The sequence below is a fragment of the Eublepharis macularius genome, chromosome 9 (assembly GCF_028583425.1).
Source record: "Eublepharis macularius isolate TG4126 chromosome 9, MPM_Emac_v1.0, whole genome shotgun sequence".
In the NCBI taxonomy this organism is placed as follows: domain Eukaryota; kingdom Metazoa; phylum Chordata; class Lepidosauria; order Squamata; family Eublepharidae; genus Eublepharis; species Eublepharis macularius.
In genome coordinates this window covers 21,685,819-21,707,299 of record NC_072798.1, presented here as the reverse complement: position 1 = coordinate 21,707,299, position 21,481 = coordinate 21,685,819, and the positions used below count along the sequence as shown (strand labels likewise).

The window sequence follows — 21,481 nt, the reverse complement described above, 5'->3', positions numbered from 1 at the left end:
CCAGAGAAGTATGTGGGTCTGTTTCAGATGAATAGAGTGCATGAAAGTGAAATTCCCAAAACTAGAAGTTTGAATCATCCGAGTCCAGGAGTCTCTTTCTGCTCTTTGTTTTTTCTCTGCTAATAGGTTTTTGTAACGCTGCTTTAGGATTTTGATCTCTGGAGGAATTTTAGATGCGTTACTTAACCTATATTGCTGGGATTTGATCATAAGATTGTTTTTCACTGCATAACAGTCTGCATCAAACCAGATCTTTGATTTATTTTCCTTTAATGGTTGGATATTGTGGTCGTAAGGTTTTCTTAGAAGGGTTTGTATCCAACCAAGGATAAGATGTTGGTATGGTGTAATCACAGTGCCTGTGGCATTTGCTGAAATCACAGCATTTCGAAGCTGAGATGCTTTGTCTGAGGTAAAGTATTTTTAACAGTGATGATCTACTTTCTCAGTCCAGATTAACCTCCTGTAGCTCGGTATAGGTTCTAGATTGGCGTTGAGTTGTTTGGAAATACTTTCAGGGGGACTGCAGATGTTAAGCTCCAAAATGATTGGAAGATGGTCACTGTCTTGTCAAGACCCTACTTCAGGGTGCATATTGCAACTGAGCAAATCGTAGGATGTCAAAATAAAGTCTATAGTGCTTGCACCACACTCAGACCAATATGTGTACTCCCCAGGGATATCTCTTTAGGTAGCCCCATTAAGAATGTGAAAAGATCTAACCTGGTTGGGAGCTGTAGTAAGCGGTAACCTTTCCAATTTGACTTGCTGTCTTTGGAGGTTTTAGAGGGGAGGATATTTAAGGAATCTTTCACTGGAGGTACTGAGTTGAAGGAGGCATACGGGGATTCATCTGAAGGTTCAAAACTGGCAATGAAATCTCCTGTGACCTCAACTGATGCATTTAAAAAGGACGTGAGCCACAACTCTCAGTATATTTCAAACTTGGTCCAAACTCTGTGTGCCCATTTTCTGGTGCTATAGGATGGAAGGTAAACATTTATAACCAAGAGGTAAACATTTATAACCAAACATTTAAAATCAATCATCCTGCAGTGTTTCATGTTAGGAGTTTTGGGGTCTTGGCCCAAAAGGATTGGTACGAGGTCCTTCTTGATTGTTTGAGCATCAGTTTCAGCCTTTGTGTTGATTAGCAAACTTTCTGCCCAAATATCAGGTTCTTCAGGGGCTGATAGGTTAAAAATATCTGAGATGGGTTTCTGCAAAGTAACCAGCTCCTGAGTTGTTAGGGATTTGGAAGAGGCAGGGCCAATAGCTTCTGCCTCACTCTGACTGCAGTGTACTTGACTAGACAGAATTGTTTTTGCAGAGGTCAATCACAGTATCCTGTCTTTCAGTGTTTAATTTTGTAGGATTTTGAAGATTAGCATAAATATCTAGAAAATATTAGGGAGACCATTTTAGTCAGAGATAGAAGATTTTAGTGTAGATGGCAGAGATATAGCAAGGTACAAAGGCTGCTTGGCTATGTACATGGGTAAACTGCGGAAAAGCTATGCAATTTAAGACCATTAATTATCATGGTTTGGTTTTGTATTTAATGATTACTATAGGAACATTATCAACACAGGACAGAGATGCCGTTTGATGAGTGTGCTGTCGAACCAATGAGCTGGCCAGAGGTGTAGGTGCAGGGTGAGGGATTGAATGTTGTCTGAATGAAGAGTGCTCCCTCGAATTTATTTTTATACAGAAATAGTGGCATTGCTTGTCATATCCGATAATTTTCAGTCATGTGTGAACAGTGAAAACCCTGTCTAGAAGGCAGTATTGCACCAAAACTTTGAACTTACTGGTGCAAATCTCTCTCTCTCTCTCTCTCTCTCTCTCTCTCTCTCTCTCTCTCTCTCTCTCTCTCTCTCTCTGTGTGTGTGTGTGTGTGTGTGTGTGTGTGTGTGTGTGTGAGTGAGAGAGAGAGAGAGAGAAGAATGAATGAATGAATGAATGAATGAATGAATGAATGAATGAATGAATGATTAGGGGGAGAATGATGGTGCGGGGCGTTTAGGGCCTCTAAGTATATGTGCATAAGATAGAACAAGATGAAACAGCACATAGACTTAGAGAATACAGATCGAGGAATATAAAGAGGTTCTTCAGAATATGACATTTTTCTCCCCTTTTCCTTTCCAGCAAATATACATCTGCAGTTCCAAATGCAAATATAATTCTTATTTATTTCATTTATGTTTTATTTATATTTATATTTCAATTTATATACCACCCATCCCCAGGGGCTCTGGGCGGTGAACAGTTTAAAATCAATAAAAACAAGAAAACAATACTAAAATCAATATACAAAACAATAATGAAATAAATTAACCAAGTGCAATGGTGGGGAGAACCCTCCCCCCCACTCCCTTTAGAGAGACCCAAAGCAGTTCATATTCTTTTCTCCTTCATTTTATCCCCACAACAGCCCTGTGAGATAGGTCAGGCTGAGTGTGTTTGACTGGCCCAAGGTAACCAAGCAAGCCTCCCTGGCAGAGTGGGAATTAGAACCTAGGTCACCCAAATCCTAGTTTGACACTTTAACCACTACAGCACATCGAATCTTGAATTGTATATTCATTTACCTGCTCCTGTGTCAAACCTCTCAACTCTTTTGTAGTGTGAAACATAAACAGTTTTAGTAAGAGCAGCTGTTTTAAGAGTATTCTAAACATTTGGGATGCATTAATTGTTCCACTTCAGCATTGGTCCCATCCATTTCTTTATTTGTATCATGCAAGGATCCCATTCCCCGATGGGGTCAAGGAATCCCCCACTCCCACCTTTTGCCCACCACCACCTAGCCATTGGAGGGCAGGCAGGGAACGGACCTCTCAGGCGCACTCCTGGGGCTGGCACAACGACATCACTGATGTCATCACACCGCTCCAAGAGCACTCCTGCACTTCACAGTGGGCCAATTTGGGCCCCAAATGGGCTGATTTGGGCCCCAAACACACATCATCGCACCTGTGTGGGGCCGTGCGCGCACAAAGTGCTCATGCAAGAAGACTCCCCAAGTGCTAAAAAGGTAAGCTGTGTGTGTGTGTGTCCCCAGTAGGAGGGTAAGGGGAACTGACACCCCTAGTATTCCCTATTTGGCACATGATAAACCCATATGTCTGTACCAAACCCACCTATTTCTACAAACCAGGTTTCATTAATATTGCAGTCAATATGTCTAATTCTCAACATGATCAAATCTGTGAATATTTAAATCTAGATATTGGAGCCATGAACAAACAAGACATATCATTGTTTAAACCTGAAAAATATTGAAGGTTTGCTGAAATCTAAATAAATATATTGGGGTTAAACGCCTAAAATAATAAAAGCAGTGCCTGTAGCATTAAGAAACAAATGTCTTCAGTGGCTATTGCTAGGTAACCGTTACTGCCTTGGTTTCTGTCCGTAAAAGGCAAAGGGAAGGGTGCAGCCCAGAGCTGCCTTTGAATTAGGACTTATCAGAACCAGGCCTAGCAGCAACTACCAGGCAACTTGATACTACACAAAATGAAACTACATGACTTACATGTACCTAGGACTGGCTGTTTGCTGTGCTTCAATAGTGGAGTTTCAGAGTAGGATCTAGAAGACCCAGGTTTGAATCACCACTTCGCTGTGAAAGTTCATTGGGTGACCTGGGGCCAATTAAATAATCTCTTTAACAGGTGTTCTCAGTAACATATCCATATGAAATCTGTTTCTCAAGTCAATTTAAATCAGAATTAAATATTATATGATGCTAATCTATATGTCGCGTCGGCCAATTTCGTTAGGCACACCAAGAGAATGTGTTAGAAGTTAACAGTCTAATGTATTTTGCTTATTGGTTAACCGATTTTGCTTGCCCCTGATGATGTACATATTATGAAACAAGTTAGAATATCTAGCCGGTGACTTGTTGAGCAATGGGGTCCTAGTGAACTCTTTTTTCCATTCTGTTTTTCACTTGAAATGAAAAAGAATACACAGCATTAGCAGCTTTGAATTTCTTTATAAATTTACCTGAGAAATTTCCACTTCTTCGGTTCCGTCAGATCCTTTTGGTTCCTTTTACCAGCAGGCTTTGGCTTTTCACCTGAAATGAGACAGAATATACAACATTAGCATTTTTGGAACTGTTGGAATTATTGTAGACTTACCTGTGGAATTCCTGCCTTTTCAGTACTGTGGGACCCTTCTGGTTCCCTATACCAGTGGATTCTTTATCTGAATATGAGAGTGAATAAGAATAGCATTTTGAGTAATTGAAGGATCACCTGTGGAATTTCTACCTGTCCCCTAACAGATTAAGGAGGTCTTTTTTGTCTTCCCTTCTCAAATTGTTAATGACAGCAAACACACAAGGAGCATCAGTTAACCCTTGATATAACTTACCTGTGGAATTCCAGTTTTGTCTGAAGCAACTTCTTTAGGCTGCAGCTCTTATATTGAAAAAAGAAACTTACTTTAGAGATTATTTATTACTATATATAGCTGACACTATCTGGATACGATTTTGTGACAACTATTTTGTATTTTATATCTATTTATATTTTTGAATTATTCCTATTTATATAAGTATTTATATAAAAGCACTAGCACATTGCACTTGAGTACACTTTATATATTTTGATTGTTGTATTTCTGTACTGTTTCCCTCCAGTTGTAGTTTATCTACCTAGTTATTGGGGGGGCTAATCTATATGTAACAGGAAATTTAAATCAGTTTTCTTTTGTACTTCTTTCATAGACACAAAATCGCATGAAATTGATGGCAGATAACTATGATGATGACCACCTCAAATCATCAACTCATTCCAGTCAAAGTAATCATAAACCCTCCCCAGATCAGGTAAAACTTTACCTTTTCATTTTAAAGTGATCTTTGTTCATTATTTGTGATCATCTTGATGTTTGTCATGTCTGGAAACAAAAGCAGCTCTTCCAAAGTGGAATTAGGAGAGTGAGCCTATTGCACATCACATAGATTCGTTTATAAATTGTGAAATCATTAGATTTCAATATTTAAAGAGGACAGTTCTAGAATAGGTCAAGTGTCCTGTCTTTCTTGCTGTGATTCATGTGCCACAGTGCTACTCTTCCTGGAAATCGTCTCTCTCTGATTCAGCCTTGTTGCTTGGTTGTCAGGGAAGAAAATTGTCTTCATTCCTCATGAGGAAATCCTAGCCTGTGTGCTAAAGGACAGCACGCTGTTCCTCACAAGCTCAATGAAGTTTGACTTCAGAGGGAATCCGTTTATTATTTCTGATGTGTAGTTTACCTTTGCTGACTACACTGAGACATGCTTCACAGCTATCAAAGGGCGTTGTAAACCCTGTAGGTAGCATGAGAGCCAGCTAACTGGAAAGCTTTTGCCAGTCTATCAATATTAGCTAACTTAGTTAAAATATTAGTAAACATTAGTTGGTTACCACCTGGCTCATGAAAAAGAAAAAGTCTGAAACGCCAACATATTTTGGATTCAGAGGGAGTCAGTCCTAAACCATTTACGTTATGAATCTCTGCAATAGAATGATTATGATGGGGGGCGGGGTGGAAGAACCCTGAAAATGCTTGAAATTATCCATTGATACAAAAGTCATACCACTTTCAAAGTTACTTCTGCTTCTTTCAAACATGATACTGAGAGAAGAAGATGGGGGGCCATGGTGTGTGTGTGCGCTGTAGAAAGACAAAGTGCAGCAGTAAAAAAGTGAAATAATGGTCACTTGTAAATTTACACTCCCCAGTACTTCCTATCATGCTGAGTTTTAAAATTAAGAATGAGCCAATCAGTAGGTTGAATCTTTCAAGCAATTATTTGGAGATGTCAGCAGTAACATTTGTCATGGCAGAGCAGCAGTATTGATGTTGTAGATTAAAGCAGAACTCTGCAGTTCTCAATTTCCTGGGGAATAGAATAGTGTTGGTTTTGCATACTGAGAAGAGGCAATGGCATTTCCCTAATGTGTAAGTGATATATGACTGAAAGAAAGACAGATCCTATGAGATGAGGGTTCAGTCAGCAGTAGAAACTTTTGGACATAGTAGTAGACTGAATCTGCTTTCAGCATATTAAAATTATGAGAAATGAACAATATAAAACGCTGAGGGATGAACACAGTATTTTCAAAATATTTGAAAGCATCAGTCGATACAAGGAAGTAGACGCATCTTTTTCCTAACACTAGAATGCTATTCTTGTGTGTAATGTAAATGCTAACTAACTCTTATTTCATTTCCATGCTGTCCTGGGCCTTTTCCCCATTGTCTTCTCTCAACCAATAGGATGAGGAGGAGGGTATTTGGGCATAGCCAATCAGATGCTCTTAGTTCAGCCATTTTGTTCAGAACGGTGAGAATCGGCTTTCTTTACCAGTAGAAAGTTTCCCATGGTCACTCTTGCATCTTGCTTCTGTGTGATTCATGAGGTTTGGGTGTTTTTCCTTTCCCTTTCTAATTTGGTCTTTGCATGTAGATGTTTTTCCTAATTGTTCATTTATGTTTTTATTTTTTTAATATCTATTTTAAAACGTGTTACTGTTCTGTGGTATTGTGGTGGGGATAAGCTCCCAGAGCATGTGATTGAATATATAGGCTAAGCAACAGAATAATTCAGATTGGATCAGGAAATGTGGCCCCTGTAATTGAGCAGTACAGTTTAACCATGAGTACAATTAATGCTTGCAACCAGAAAGTATTTATGATAAAGCTGTATGCTCTAGATAGTTCTTTTAAAAAGCAAATAAGGGACAAATGACCCAAGGTCATTTTTCCACTGTTTAGATTATAAGATCTGAGCACAGTGATCTGTGCTGTTGAGATTGCTGCACAATTGTCAGGTGACCCCCAATTACTTTAAACAGTTAATGAAGATTAATAGTAACTTGATGGGAGAAATAGCTCAAACTTTTCTGCACACATGCTGCCTGATTAATTGCCTTGTTAAGTATAGAGTGTTGCTGTTGTTCAGATCCTTCTTCCAAGTCAATTATCTGGCAAACCTAACCCAGCTGTGACAGGGTCAAACTCTTAATTTCACAAGCTGGAGATTGAAGTGGAGATTCCTCTTTGGAAAAATGTGATTTAATTCATGCTCACTGGTGATCTCATGCCCCTTTGGAGTTGCTTCTCTGCCATGTCTCTGTGTTTGAATGTAGTGTTAAGCTGTTCAAAGTGATTAAGAAGAGTGTAAGTATTTTGCAGAAAAATGCCAACAAGGGTAAGATGAGGTAAGTTAATGGGGGAAATGAGGGATTCACTCAAATGTCAGAACTGTTTAGACTAATTTTCATCATAAACTGAAAACAGTATGGCAGATATTGATCAAAGGGGACTTGAAATTAATTACACCCTGTACGGAGAAGAGAATAGCATTGTATGGAAATGAATAGTTGCTCTAGTCTCAAAATATTACTTGTCATTCTGGCAACAAAGTGTGAATGGATTGTTCCTATTTGTGATACTTGATCTGATTATTGTTGTTCTATCCTGTTACTATGGAAAATCAAACTGCCACAACAGATAAATGGGTGACGACATCCCTGAGACATCAGGGGATTGTTTACTACTCCTTTGCTGTGATCTAAATCTTACATCTGTAAATCATAAGAAGTGAGTACAAGGCTAAGCCAAGGGTGATGCAAGAAAGAGGCAGAACAGACAGACACGCAGAATATGAAATGAGGAATAGATAGGGGGCAGGAGATTAAAAAAAATCAATCCCTTTACTGCATATGAAAGTGGCAATTTTTGTCTTTCTTGTTCACAAGTGCAAAATATGTGAAAAATTAATATATTTCATATAAAGACAGAGCTCTGCCTGCCACCCTACAAAGTTTATATCTATCAGGGGACCAGCTGACCAGGATCTTGATTTATATATGTATTTACAGCCCACCTTTCTGTTCAAAAAGAACACCCAAGGCAACTGCAAATAAAATATCATTTTAAAAGTGTAAAATCTAGTAGTCAGTCAGTAATTACTAAAACAGCACTAGTTTGCATCTCCTTTTAAAGGCTTGTTCAGTCAGGAGGTGGGGCTGAACAGGTAGAAAAACTTCACCCTTCATGGAAAGTTCTCCCCAGGCAAATGGCAGCACAGCACTGGATTCAGGTTCCTTTCTGAGGGTTTCAGCAGGCTGCTGCTGAGCAAGATCCAAGGTGAGACCTCTTACTTGATAAACCATAATGGCACATCTAACCCTAAAGCCCCAAGCAACATGTGAATGATGGGAGGAGCTGGGTCTTACCATATCGGTGGTGGTAGAAAGTGCCTTCAAGTCATACCTGATGTATGGCAGCCCACTAAGGGGTTTTTCAAAGCCAGAGACTAACAGAGGTAGTTTGCTATTGCCTGCCTCTGCATCCCTGGTCTTCTTTGGCGGTTTCCCATCCTATTACTAACCAAGGCCAACTTCTTAGTTTTCGAGACAAGATCAGGTTTACCTAGGCTATCCAGGTCAGGGCATTACTATTCTAGACCTGGATTTTCTACTTCTTGTGCCATTGGGAAGCAAAAGCTATTGCTGTAAGGATGTCATAGTCCTAATAGAAATTCTTTAAGCCCTGAATGGAGACAAATATCTTGTGGAGGTGTTTCTGAGGGTGTTACTGTGCATGTCACTTGGATTAGTTGTCATCTCCATCTATGGAAGCTTTTAGTCTGCTATTATACCCCTGAGGAATGTCTTTAAGGCTATCCATCTGGGATTTGCTGGGGACAGTCCCTGGAAACCTAAGTCACACTTTGACATCCTCCTTCTGTATTTCCCCTTCCCTGGGAATCTTTAATGGGGTTAGAAGAAGCTTTACTCAATAAATTGCGAGACTCCGGCCTACACATGGGAGGAGCAAAGCCTAAACATACAATTGCTCAAAGAATAAAGGATTTATTTAGAAAAACAACATAATATTTATAAATTAAGCATTTAAACCTGAGATAAAGAGTTTCTTTTTTTGTTATACTTGCCATAGCTTTCGTACAGGTGAGCTTGACACAGAAATTACTTTAACGCTTACAAAGAATCAACTTTGCCTCAGCTACCTTTCAGCAGAAGACACATCAACTGTTTCCCCTGTTTCCCCTAACAGTTCCCTGTCAGCTTGAGGAGATCTTATAAAATCCTTTGCATCTAGGTGTGTTACTACCCATCTCTCTTCCTCCTCCTCTAACTGCTGCTTTCTAACTCATTTCCTAGCCATCCATGTCACTTTTAACTCATCCTTATTGGTTCATTCAGATACGAATAAACTGATAATGCTTCCATTATAATCTCTGGCTGTGTCCCTTTATACATCTGCCGTTTATTCCTCTAATACTGTTGAACATGTGAAGGTTCTTTATACTTAGTAACATCATTGATCTGTCGATATTAATATTCCTCTCGACCACTCAAAGGTGCCTTGTGCTCTTAAACAACTTTACCAACTACCATTGCTGCCCTTTAAGCCTGGAGTTCTCTCCCAAAACATTGACTAGGTGCTGCTTTTGTTTCTCCTACCCTTTTCACATCTCTTCTCAAAACCTTCTTTTTCTATAGGCGAACCCCTTAGTTTTCATTCTCAGGTGGTAACGAAGCCTTAGAACATGAAACTGCACTTGTTCACGTCAATCTTTTTGTTAATCTTTACATTGCTAGTTCCTTTAATCTCATAGTGCACATACTCCATCAAGCAAGGACTTCTGTATCTGCTTCCATACTCTGGTTTGCATACTCTGATGGGTATTACACAGATGGCTTCCTTGGCCCTCCAGAATTGGCCGCTCATGGCATCTCTACTCAGTCACTAATACTACATAGACCCTATAGTTGAGCCACTTCCTCTCAAGCTTCTTCCTCCTATTATCATATAATCTCCTTGGAAGTCACTGTTTGGAAGCAGGTTTTGTAAGCCAGTGCCAAACCCCTGGAGCCATGGATATGCATGTTTCCAGAACAAAACGTTTGAGTTTGTGTGTGAATTCCAGAAATTAAAATCTGGAAGAGAATTGTAAGCTTGTTAGAGCAGCTTGGAGTGTCCAAGAATTTGGGCCCAGTCACTCATAATAATTCAATTTTCTAAGTACTGAACATTTTGGCAAGTTTTGATTAATAAAAAAGTAGTGCAGAAGTTTCCCATGTGTGTCTGTAGAAATTAAGATAAATATTACCTATATATCTATAGAAATAACAATGAAATATTTTAAAACAGCAGATGTCAGATTCTGCCATTGGTAAGGAATGCTCAATATGGATTTAAAAAAAATTATAATGGCAGTTATGATATGTAAATTTGCTGTCAGCAATGTATGCCCTTGTCATGGTAGCCCTGTGGTTCTGTGCTTGTTTCAGTGGAATGTAGTTTAAGTATTCCCTCGAAAGAGAATACCAGAAATGCAGAAAACCACAGCAATAAACTAATCTGCATTCACAATATTAAATGTCCAAGTAAAGAATGAAAAACACAATGCACTTCAATGAATGCTGTTAATGCATTCTGCAGCAGCTGTGACCTTTGGCCAATCAAATTTAATGCCTTTTAACTATGTAGTGGAAGTTCACCAGTTACTGAAGAACTATTCCTAGTTTTCCCAGTGAAAGTGCTAGGTGCATGTTATTTCTCAAGGCACTGCCTTGGGGGATGTTGGACCCAATCATTTAGCATTATCTCTTTTTCTCTACTACTGTTTTTTCCAAGGTGACCAAACCCTTGCTGGGGGTCACCCTGTACACTCAAGTTTCATTATCAGCCATCGCTAATAAGCCCTGAAATGTCAGGATCTGGGGTAGATTAAAAGGAAAACTACTTTTGCCATTACTCCCAATTGTGTTACTTTGACTTGTATTGTTGCACATTGTGGAAGAGTAGGAGACAGAGTACAGCTCCGCAGCAAAAGCTCTTTGGATGTGAACTAGCAAGCATCACCTTTGGGATGCCACCCATCCAGAAACTGCAGAAGAACAGTCATACTAGGACTGAACAATTACAACCTCAGCACTTTGTTAGAAACTGTACCCAAGATTTCCAAAAGTGTTCATAAGATCTTCTCTAATATATATATATATATATATATATACACACACACACACACACACACACACACACACACACACACACACACACACACACAGAGCAGGGGGGGAGTTTTTAACCCTGCGATGAGCCGCCTCCTCTCAGGGAGGGGACGTTCACACACACACACACACACACACACACACATACACACAATGCAATTTTCTAACTGAGGAATAGTGGTGAATCCAGAAACCTGTAGCATCTCCATGTCCTAAAACTGCAGTTTGAATACTTATACTGCCTCTTGGAAGCTGGATAGTAACTGGATATAACTTTTAAGCATATTTCATGATATACCATGAAATTGCATTAAATGTGATTTATGCAACAAACTTGTTAGTCTTGCCAGTCATAAGTAACAAATCATAACTATGCATAAAACCTGATTTCTCTGCTTCTTGCCTTTATTCCACCCCTTGCCATCCCACCTTCTCTGTGTCCATGTAGGCATGAGATTTGGTGCTACTCAACAAACTGTAATTTCTGAATTCAGAGGTCACAATTAATACAAACTGTGGTTAACAAACCAATTTGAAACCCAGGTTTGGTGCCAGTTGGCTGGGTAGTCATCATGGCTAACCCAGAGTTTGATCATACAGTGCTTTATTTGTGCCATTGAATGCAGTTGACATAATACATATTTAAGATTGTCTACACTCCACGTAGCAGAGAGTTTACACTTTCGTAATCTAAGATGGACGTAGCTCAATTCTGATGGTTCATGTATCTCACAGTTTCATTGGATAGTAACAACATTAATTCTCAATATAATCCAAATTGATTCAAATAACTCTTTAAGTATCAATATTCTATAAATGCAAGTAATGTCACTAAAACTATGTCTAGTAACAAAAAAAGAAACATGGAACTACATAGACTTTATGGAGAACAGTTCAATATTTCAAAGAAACTTTCAGTCTAACAGATTTGTAAATGACCCTGTCTAACTGAAGATTTGCTGGATAACTACTGCTTTTAGTTCATCAACTGAGTGTTCTGAAAGGTTAAAGTGTTCCCCCACTTTTTTTAATTTTGTGGTTTCTGATGTCAGACTTATGTCCATTAAATCTTTGTTGAAAGGACTGCCCATTTTCTCCAGTGTAGATTTCTTCTAGCTATATCTGAAGAAGTGAGCTGTGTTTCATGAAAGCTCATACCCTACAATAAATTTTGCTAGTCTTATAGGTGCTACTGGTCTCTTTTCTACTGATACAGACAAACACTGCCACCCATCTTCATCTATCTCCATATGTGGCCTTGGGTAAGCCACTCCTCTCAGCCTCAGCTCCCCAGTTGTATTATGGGGATAATAATGAATGTTCACTGTCTGAGTGGGCTCTGATCTGTCTAGAAGAGCAGTATATAAGGACGTCGTTGTTGTTGTTGTTGTTGTCAGGAACACATTTCCCAAAACATTTTAAGCAGATGATTAGGAACATTGTAAACAAGCTGAATTCTAATATCAGCTTAATCTGAAAGAAAGTTTGAGTTGGTTTTATTGAAAACAATCACTCTAAGCTCTGGTGTTCTTTACTTGCATAAACCAAGGATTCTGGAATTTTCACCTGGAATCTTTGGTTTATATTTGGATCTTGTTTCTCTGCCTAAATTCATGGTTGTAAAGCACTGCTAATGGTTTGTCTTCAGTAGTGTAATGGTCTAATCTTGTGGAAGAAGAGGCATCATACAAGTTACCATGTTCTCTAGTGAAAAGTAAATGCTTGTCCTTTATTCCACTAATTTGGCCTCAGATGTCTGGGGTGAAAGCTTACAAGAGCACTAAGAATACAGATTATCAGATGTAAATTCAGATAATGAACAACACATTGTAGTTCAGGTAAACTAAACAAATGTCAGTTTAGGACATTTGTTACCCTACATTTCCCCCCTATGGAGACCCAAAGAGCTTACAAAAATACCATTTCACACACTGGTAAGCAAACAAGCAAGTGAGCAAACAAAAACAAATTGCATAGTAAATATTCTGGCTGGATCTAGGATCCACTAGGACAGTTCATCAAGGCCACAGGCTATGAGCCATGGGCCAAGCCTTTTGGCTTCCATCTCTTGTCACACCCAGGTTTTAATGACCTTTAAGAGGAAGGCAACAGAAATTCAGTCAGGATCTTTGCTGGCAGCCATCTTCTCACAATTCCCATCTCTTGGTCTTTGTTAAAGGCTTCATGAATACAGGTACAGCTTTATCATTCTGTTGAGAAGGAGTAACAAATAAATGAATTTAGGAGTGGAAAAAACAAATATATGAGGTGACTGCAAGGTCTGATTATATGGAAGATGTATATGTGCAACATGCCACTGGACATTCTTCATTCTTTCTTGGTACTTTTCTCACCGTTTTCAGCCTTTTGACATCAAGATAAATGGAACAGTCTCATTACTCTTATCACCTGAGGTCCTATCCAAACAGCTTTCAGGGAGAAGTAAATACATCTCTTGTTTCTCTGCCTAAATTCATCAGGAACTAGTAGTTGTACACCTTTGGTATGTCTGTCCTTGGCAGCGGTGGAGAGTGCCATAAATTCATAGGTGACTTATGGCAACCCCCACGGGGGTTTTCAAGGCAAGAGACTAACTAATGTGGTTTGCTATTGCCTGCCTCTGCATAGCAATTCTGGTCTTCCTTGGAAGTCTCCCATCCACTTACCAAGGCCAACCCTGCTTAGCTTCTGAGATCTGACAAGATCCGGCTTGCCTGGGCTATCCAGGTCATGTCTGACCTTGCCCTTATATAAAGCTTTAACTAGCACTGAAAAGGGTTTCTTTGCTATAGCTTTTTGGCTAGAAATAATACAGTGATCTCCTGGGCTTTGGGGTTCTTAACATATTGAACAGTGAGACAACATTACCGCTGTCATTATGCAATTTCTCACCCCATCTTGAAAAATTACTTCATTTGAATTCCATTTAGCACTCTGCCAGTTTCCAGCACGTTAAAAGAGGAAAAGATGACACATGCAAAATAGCATTTTGATATTACCACTATCTTATCTCTTCTACAGTCCTATAAGACAAGTTCACTTCACTTCACTTAGGTATGAGAAAAATCACTTTCCGGTTATGAAGCTAGGATCAGACACAGGATGAATGGTAATGTAAGTTCTGCTTTTGGTTTACCATGGAAGCTATCATGAAAGTATCTAAAAAAATAGAGTATCTTAAAGCAACCAAGGGCAATGCACATTGAGTTTTCTGCTGTTGCCAAAGCATCTTCAGTTCTGAACCATCCCTAATCTGCTATTCTACACCCCAATGAGATCAAAGACTTTTGTAAGGTGTGATGTGGATAGATGTGTGCCTTGATAATTGTATGAATTCTGGTTTTCTGCAAGTTTATTTTTGGTGACATATTATGAGCCTTTCCACAGTCTTGTTAGAAGATTTTTCTCTGAGCACCAGAGAATATATATAACATTCATTCTTTTGTCATTTCCAGTTGTCTGTTTTTTTTCCTCAAAACTTTGGCTAGTTCCCAAGTGGAAGGCAGTGAGTTTGGAAATTATTAATCCATGGGATTTGTTCATGGTGTATAAAAACTAATGAAAGAATTTGCTGATTTATTTCCTGAGTTACTCTGGCAGAAATGAAGCCAGGAGAAATAGAGTTAATACAGCCAACATCCTTGAAACGAACGAGTGCTTCCTGGGATATTGAGGGCAGGAGACACAAGCAACTGATGTACAGCTTGAGGCTGTATTAACCTTCCATAGGGGGCCTTTTCAAAATATGCAGAGTCCAGCATGGCTAGAATAGAAATGAATCATGATCTTGGAAAGGGGATGGGAGCTGAGAAATTCATGCTGTACGGATGAAAGTCGTTGCTCCCACTGAAACTCTGTGCTAGATCCAATCCAGGATCAGATACAAAAATGTTTACTCCTGTACTCCAGTATATTATAGTTTATTTATTGCGCTCAATAAAATATTGCCAGTCTGTCCCATTGAGAACATTTTTGGCATTGAAATAAAATAAGGTAAGATGGTATCTTGTACTGAACCAACTTTTACGGACGTGTTTAAATGTATTAGTAATTAGTATTAGTATTAAATGTATAAAATTGCTTTTTAAGTCAGCTTTGCTGGGTTTTTATTTTCCCTCCACAGAAATTATTTTTCAGCTTGGTAATGTTAAATAAGCACTGCTGGCTTGGGCAAGGACATGGATTCTCAGAGTCATATAGTAATTCATAAAGTGAGGTTCTTTCGGAAAATACTGTAAGTCTGGTTGGTCTGTTGCTCTTCTCGACAGTCTTTAGGCTGTGCAAACACTTGTAACCCAGCTCAGCAATCCCATCTAGTTCTGTCTTTTTCTCTGGCAGGTGCTTTTGCATCCTCTTGAGATAAGCTGGTGACTGTTTTGCAGTTTTGAGAAACACTGACTTCAGCTAAGTGGTCAGCTCAAATTAGATGTGGGAGAGAAAGAGATAAGGACGCTACTTGCTTCTGGGGGTTAATGCATCCCAAGGGAACAAAATTAGCTGCTCTGGAAGCCCTTCCCAAAATAAGCATCAGTAATCAATTTAGAAATCTTTCAACAAGTGCTTTATCCATGGATAAATCCTCCTCAGTTTTCAATTTAAAATCTTCATAAATTAGATAGTATTAGTACTTAAAAGAATAGCTGGTAACATTTTGGTTTGGACTTTTTCTCTTTTTTTATACCTCTGGCTTAAGTTGGAATTTAGACATCCTGTCTGTATCTAGAAAAACCTACCACTGGAATGCAGAACTAACGAGACAAACAATTGTGCATTAGCAAGATAATAGTTTCTAAAATGTTGATTTAAAATATATGGTGTTTCCATTATAGTCCCTTCCCACCTGTAGAAAATGACAAACTTGGAAGAATTAAAGAAGACTTGGGGTGTCATTTTGGCAAAATATACCATTTTGGAATATGCAGTATTCTAGTTCATCTTTTAATATCAAAACTCTGGAAACATGTTTAGACTGACCACTTTTCTTCAGCCTTTAGCCATTTCTTCCTGGTTTTCTGATACAAAAGGAAGAAAGCATTTTGTATTTGAACTTTTGATCTGTCAACCCTAGCCATTCTTCCTTTCTGCCCTCTTAATTTTTTTTAAAATGTATATTGATATTGAAGAAGGCTACTAAGACTGCATTGTATTTTGGACCTAATTTAATGAATGATTTTGAGAAAATAAAGGTGGCAAAGGTGTCCATTACTATTAAATTTCTAATGGTAAGAAGTGTTCAAGTCAATCACTAACTTAAAATTATAGATTTTAGTTGTGTTTAAATTGTGGTGTGAGCCACCTCAGGTGAAGAAGAGAGGAGATATTTTAAATGAATGAATGTTTAGGGCAGAAATTTTCCTGATTCTCCTCACCCACATTTAGAGTAATGATCCCTAAAATCCTGTGTTACATGGAACTTGAACCCCTGAAAGTAACATTACGACACCATATTGTGTACTGTTTTCAAGATACTAGTTCCAGCACTCAAACAGGTTGAGAACTGCTAACACAGATTCCAAACTAGTAAATGACAGTAACTAAACATCATGCATATGTGTCACAACGTGGCTTCGCTTTGCAGCAAAATCTACAGAATTAGAGTTGGTTACTAATGAGTGATCCATAATGCGTATGTGTCACAATGTGGCTTCACTTTACAGCAAAATCTACAGACTAGTTGGTTACTAATGAGTGATCCATAATGCTTGTGTGTCACAATGTGGCTTCACTTTACAGCAAAATCTACAGAACTAGAGTTGATTATGAGTGATCGAGTTCATCTTTATAGTGTATCTTTTACTTACTAGCTTAAAAAGTAAAATTGTGAATGTAGCCCACCTGATGTGAAGGGTTTTGTGACATAGGATGGTTGGTATTGCTTCCCTTGGGTGCAGTCAGCAACATACATGGTGTCAGATAGGGTTGCCAATCTTCAGGTGGTGGCTGGAGATCTCCTGGAATTACAGTCAGTCTCCAGTGGGCATAGATCCATTCCCCTGAAGAAAATAGCGAGTTTGGAATGTGGATTTTACGACATTGTACTCAGTGACGACCCCTCTCCCCAAATCCTGCCCTCCCTAGGCTCCACCCCCAAATCTCCAGGAATTTCCCAACCTAGAGCTGGCAACCCCATGCCAGCGGCATTTCTTTGCTTTCCTTGTTTTAGTGTGGTCTTTTGTTTTGGCCTACAGCATGGCCTTTTTAATTGAAGTTCCCTCACTGGTAGGTTCTGTTCTATGCTGTTTCTTTTTACAGTGCTAATATGCTAATCCTAATGTACTATAAACAGGGTTCTACAGTTTTGCTGGGAAAAGATTTTGACACCACTAATCTATAGCTTTCAGCTCCTCCTGTTGCTCAGCCGTTAATCCATTCAAAGAGTGTTGGAAACATAGCAAAGGAACCAGAGCAGTTGTGTGATCACAGACACTGCTGAAAGTAGTACCAGCACCTGTTTCTGTTGATTGAGAGATTATCGCTCTTCCACCGTCATTAGCGAGGTTAAAGGGGTACAACTGGAAAGATACCTTGAGGCTGCTGATGAACAGCAGGTGCAGCTACAGATTTACCTGCATGGGAACAATTTGGAGGTTGAAATCTTGCTGCCTACAGCTAATGCCAGTACAAAATGAGTATCTTTTTGTAGAAGGACTGGCCTTTTATATGTGTCAGTGTTTAATGGGCCATAAATCAACTGAATCTTAACTCTACATTGTTCCTCTACCAAAATTACTTTTTCAAACCTCCAAAAATAGTTTTAAATATTCTAATGTACAGTAAAATGTTTTTGAGAGGAGGTTAAAAGTATCCATTTGGGTACGTTTCCCTTTTAAGTTGAGCAAAAGGAATTGTATGCAACTCCTTTTGAGTAGATGCTCATCTACTCCCTAGCTCACTGTTCATCCCAAATTAGATTTTAAGGATGGTGAGGCACTCAGCTCTCTTCCAGCTTCATGTTGTACGTTGTGAGATGTTGGGGTTGGACTAGATGACCCTAGCGGTATCTTCCAACCCTATGATTCTATTTGCTTGTGTTTCAAGCTGTGACTGACACACATTTTCTTATCTTAGGTAATTCAGCCTCTTTTAGATCTTGATCAGAATCGCAGCAAGTTGAAGATGTATATTGGACATTTGACAGCCCTGTGCCATGACCGGGACCCCCTGATTCTCCGTGGACTCACCCCGCCTGCATCCTACAACCTGGATGATGACCATGCAGCTTGGGAGAAGGAGCTGCAGAAGATGACGATGGAGCAGGTCAGAGTCTTCATGCTTCTCAGTGTTGTGTTTAAGTTAGACACAGGCCAAACTTGCATAGTATTGAGAGGCTACATGTAATAAATCTACAAATACAGTATCTAAGGGTTTCCTGCCAAGAAGCCTAAGATGCATAGCTATTCATGGTCCTGCTTGCTTCCATTCAAGTCTGATTCTGCTAATGGACAGACCTTACCAGTGATGACCATCTCTGGGCCTATTTCACAACTAAGTGCAATAACGGTATTTACTCCAGTGCAAGACTAAGCCTTTTCCTCAGGTATACCATAAAAAAGAGAGAGTCATCTTACATTCACATACAAGTTATATTCGTAAAAAAAATTCATATAATACTTTCAGGAGGTCATCTTTCTCTCCTTTCTAGTAAATAGAATATTTTTTGCCTCCCAAACTATGATTGATGTGGAATCTAGGTTTGAAAAATGTGGTTTGGGAATCCTGGATTTGGAGGCCAGAGATCAAATCACGGTTTGCAAATTGAATGAAGATTAATTACGATAGGGTTGCCAACCTCCGAGTGGTGTCTGGAAATACAGCTGATCTCCAGGCCACAAAAGATCAGTTCCCCTGGAGAAAATGGCTGCTTTGTAGGGTGGGCTATGACATTATCCCCTACTGAGGCCTCTCCCCAAACCCCACCCTCTCCAGGCTCCACTCCCAAAATCTCCAGGAATTTCTCAACCTAGAGCTGGCAGCCTAATCATCAGGAATGTAGAAGGAATTAAATTCTTAATCACAAGGAGAGGGAAATTTGTAAGTAGATGTGTAAAATTTATGGAAATCTCAGTCCTGGGGGAAATTGGTTTTTTCTGTGTGTATTATTGCAACAAATCATGGTTTGTCACTACATATGAATGTAACCACTGTGTGAACATAATTGTGCTCCCTTTACTGATTGTACACACCAGGATATTACAGGTCTCTGGAATGTTGAGTATAATCCTTTACTTTGACTACAAAGTAGCTGCAACCCCCACTAGCAAAGTCAGGCACTCCTTAAGGGTGAATCTACATGAGAGCTGGTCCACTGGCAGACATACAGTGGTCAGCCTCTGAGTCTGAGGGCTTCTGTTTTAAATAAATGATTGGGGTTATCAGGAAGAGACTTTTAACAAATTCACACAGCATGGTTTTTTTTCTTGCTGTCTTCCTAACTAGAAGTAGGAGAAACAAATCTTTCTTCTTCCCATAATTCCTACTGCATTTACTCAAATGCAGGACTAGGGGTTTTTTTTCCAGGTATGCCATAAAGGGGAGCAGAGAATCTTATATTCACATACAAATATCAGTTATGTTCAGTAACAAATATTTTTGTGTGCAACACTATTGTAGGCAGGTCAGCTTGCATTCAGTACTGTTTCTTTTGAAGCCGTATCTTTCTGGAGTACTTTTTGCGAAGTGTTCCGGTGATCCATCAGTGAGGGCTGAGTGATAAGAACAGAAGAGGAAGCAAAATTGGACTTAAAACCTGGAGTCTCACTCAAAAGTTGACAGAACTGTATATACAATGAGCACTTTGCATACTATGCACAACTCTGCTGTTTTAAACTTGTCATGATGACTTGTAGTTGGTTGACCTGAAAATCTTTGTGGATTGTTGAAGTACAGAGTTACATTCATAAGCATAGAAGTTAAAGCCCTACACTCTTCAATCCATTGAGATTAGTGCATTTAAGCACACCTAGTTCTCTGTGGGATTTTGGCCAAAGTGTCAACATTCCCAAGTGAACATAAGAAGAGCCATACTGGATCAGACCAAAGGTTCATCTAGTCCATTACTCTGTTCATGCAGTGATCAACCACTAGGAAGCCCACAAGCAAGGTTACTGCAACAGCATACTCACGCCACTGCTCTCAGGCAACTGATACAAAGAGGCATACTGCCTCTGGTTGCTAAGTGTCTTTATGAATAAGTAATTCTGAAAAGTTGACTACTTTGTTGGGATCCTGAATGTTGAACCCTAAACTTAGGCATGCAGAGTTTCTGTTTTGTTGTTTGAAGTTCCATATTTAGATATTTCTTTTCTCCCCTTGATAGTTGTGAAGCTCCTGAGAATTTACCCACCAAGGAGCATAAATCTGACTTCTAAATTTTCTTTTGCAAGTTAAGACTTGAAGGTTGAATGATTTCACCCCAGATACCGTTTTTTCTTTGTCATCATGCTGAGACTTCTGACCTCGTTTGATTCTTCTGTGGAGTTATTGTTTACATAGAGCTCTCATCATTCCACCCCTTAGTTTGCTTACTGAAACAGCTGGAGTCAATTAAGTGACTTGCCAAGACTGAATATGTATTGTAGTTCTGGTCAGTGTTTCTGTATCACTCACATTAGAACAGATATGTGTAAATAGATACTGCACTTGGTTATTTTGGAGTAGACTTCCCTTCCACGTTATTATATATAGTATTTGATGCTGTTTACAGCCCGTGTTTCACTCCCTTCATATCCAAGCACTTGTTCAATTCAGCTAAACAACTGCATCCTAGTGCTTCTGGTCTTTCCACTATTGTCCTTTCTGTCTCAAATTCTTCCTTCTTCTTGCTTCAGATTAGTGAGGTGCAGTAGCTGAATTTATCATCCTTGTCAAGCTACCCAGTAGTGTCTTTCATCAGTTCTTGTTGCTATCTTCCAGTTCCATATCTTCTTTGCTCTAGGTTTTTTCCACTCTTCAACCCTGGCTTTTTAAAAGTGATGTTTAATGTTGCTGCTGTGGCATGAAATGCCTCTTCAACTGAATTAATCTGTGATACAGTTTACTTTAAATTAAATTGAGTTGTACTGAAGATAAATCTGGCTGATTTTTTCTCCTTCAATTTTTAGGTTAAGAATATTGATAGTATGATACATTTGCAGTACACAAATGCCAACAATGGTTACAAATTAATTCTGTGCAATAATACATTTTGTAGCCTTGTACGTTTTTTCATCTCCTCTGTTTTTCATCTCTTGTGATGTTTGAACTTTTCTCCTTGTATTTTTAACTTTAACGCAATTATGGTCCAAAAAAGATGACAGCAAAATAGCAGCCAAATTCCAGGAGGCTAACAGAAACAAGTCCAGCAATGCAAAACAACAAGTATTTTCCGAAGACAAATGTGTCTGCAACACAGTCCTTGGAATGGAGTGCATTTCAGTTCTGTTCCTGTT

At 39.1% G+C, this 21,481-nt stretch overlaps 1 protein-coding gene across 2 annotated transcripts in view; it reads left to right on the top strand.

The window, feature by feature from the left end:
- The window catches only part of ERC1 (ELKS/RAB6-interacting/CAST family member 1), a 261,544-nt gene that overhangs the window by 221,456 nt on the left and 18,607 nt on the right, over nt 1-21,481 (top strand). For both annotated transcript variants that reach the window (XM_054988425.1, XM_054988424.1), the window contains 2 exons: nt 4,748-4,849; nt 18,123-18,311. In XM_054988425.1, the coding sequence (XP_054844400.1) occupies nt 4,748-4,849; nt 18,123-18,311 (291 nt within the window). The remainder of the gene's footprint in view (nt 1-4,747; nt 4,850-18,122; nt 18,312-21,481) is intronic.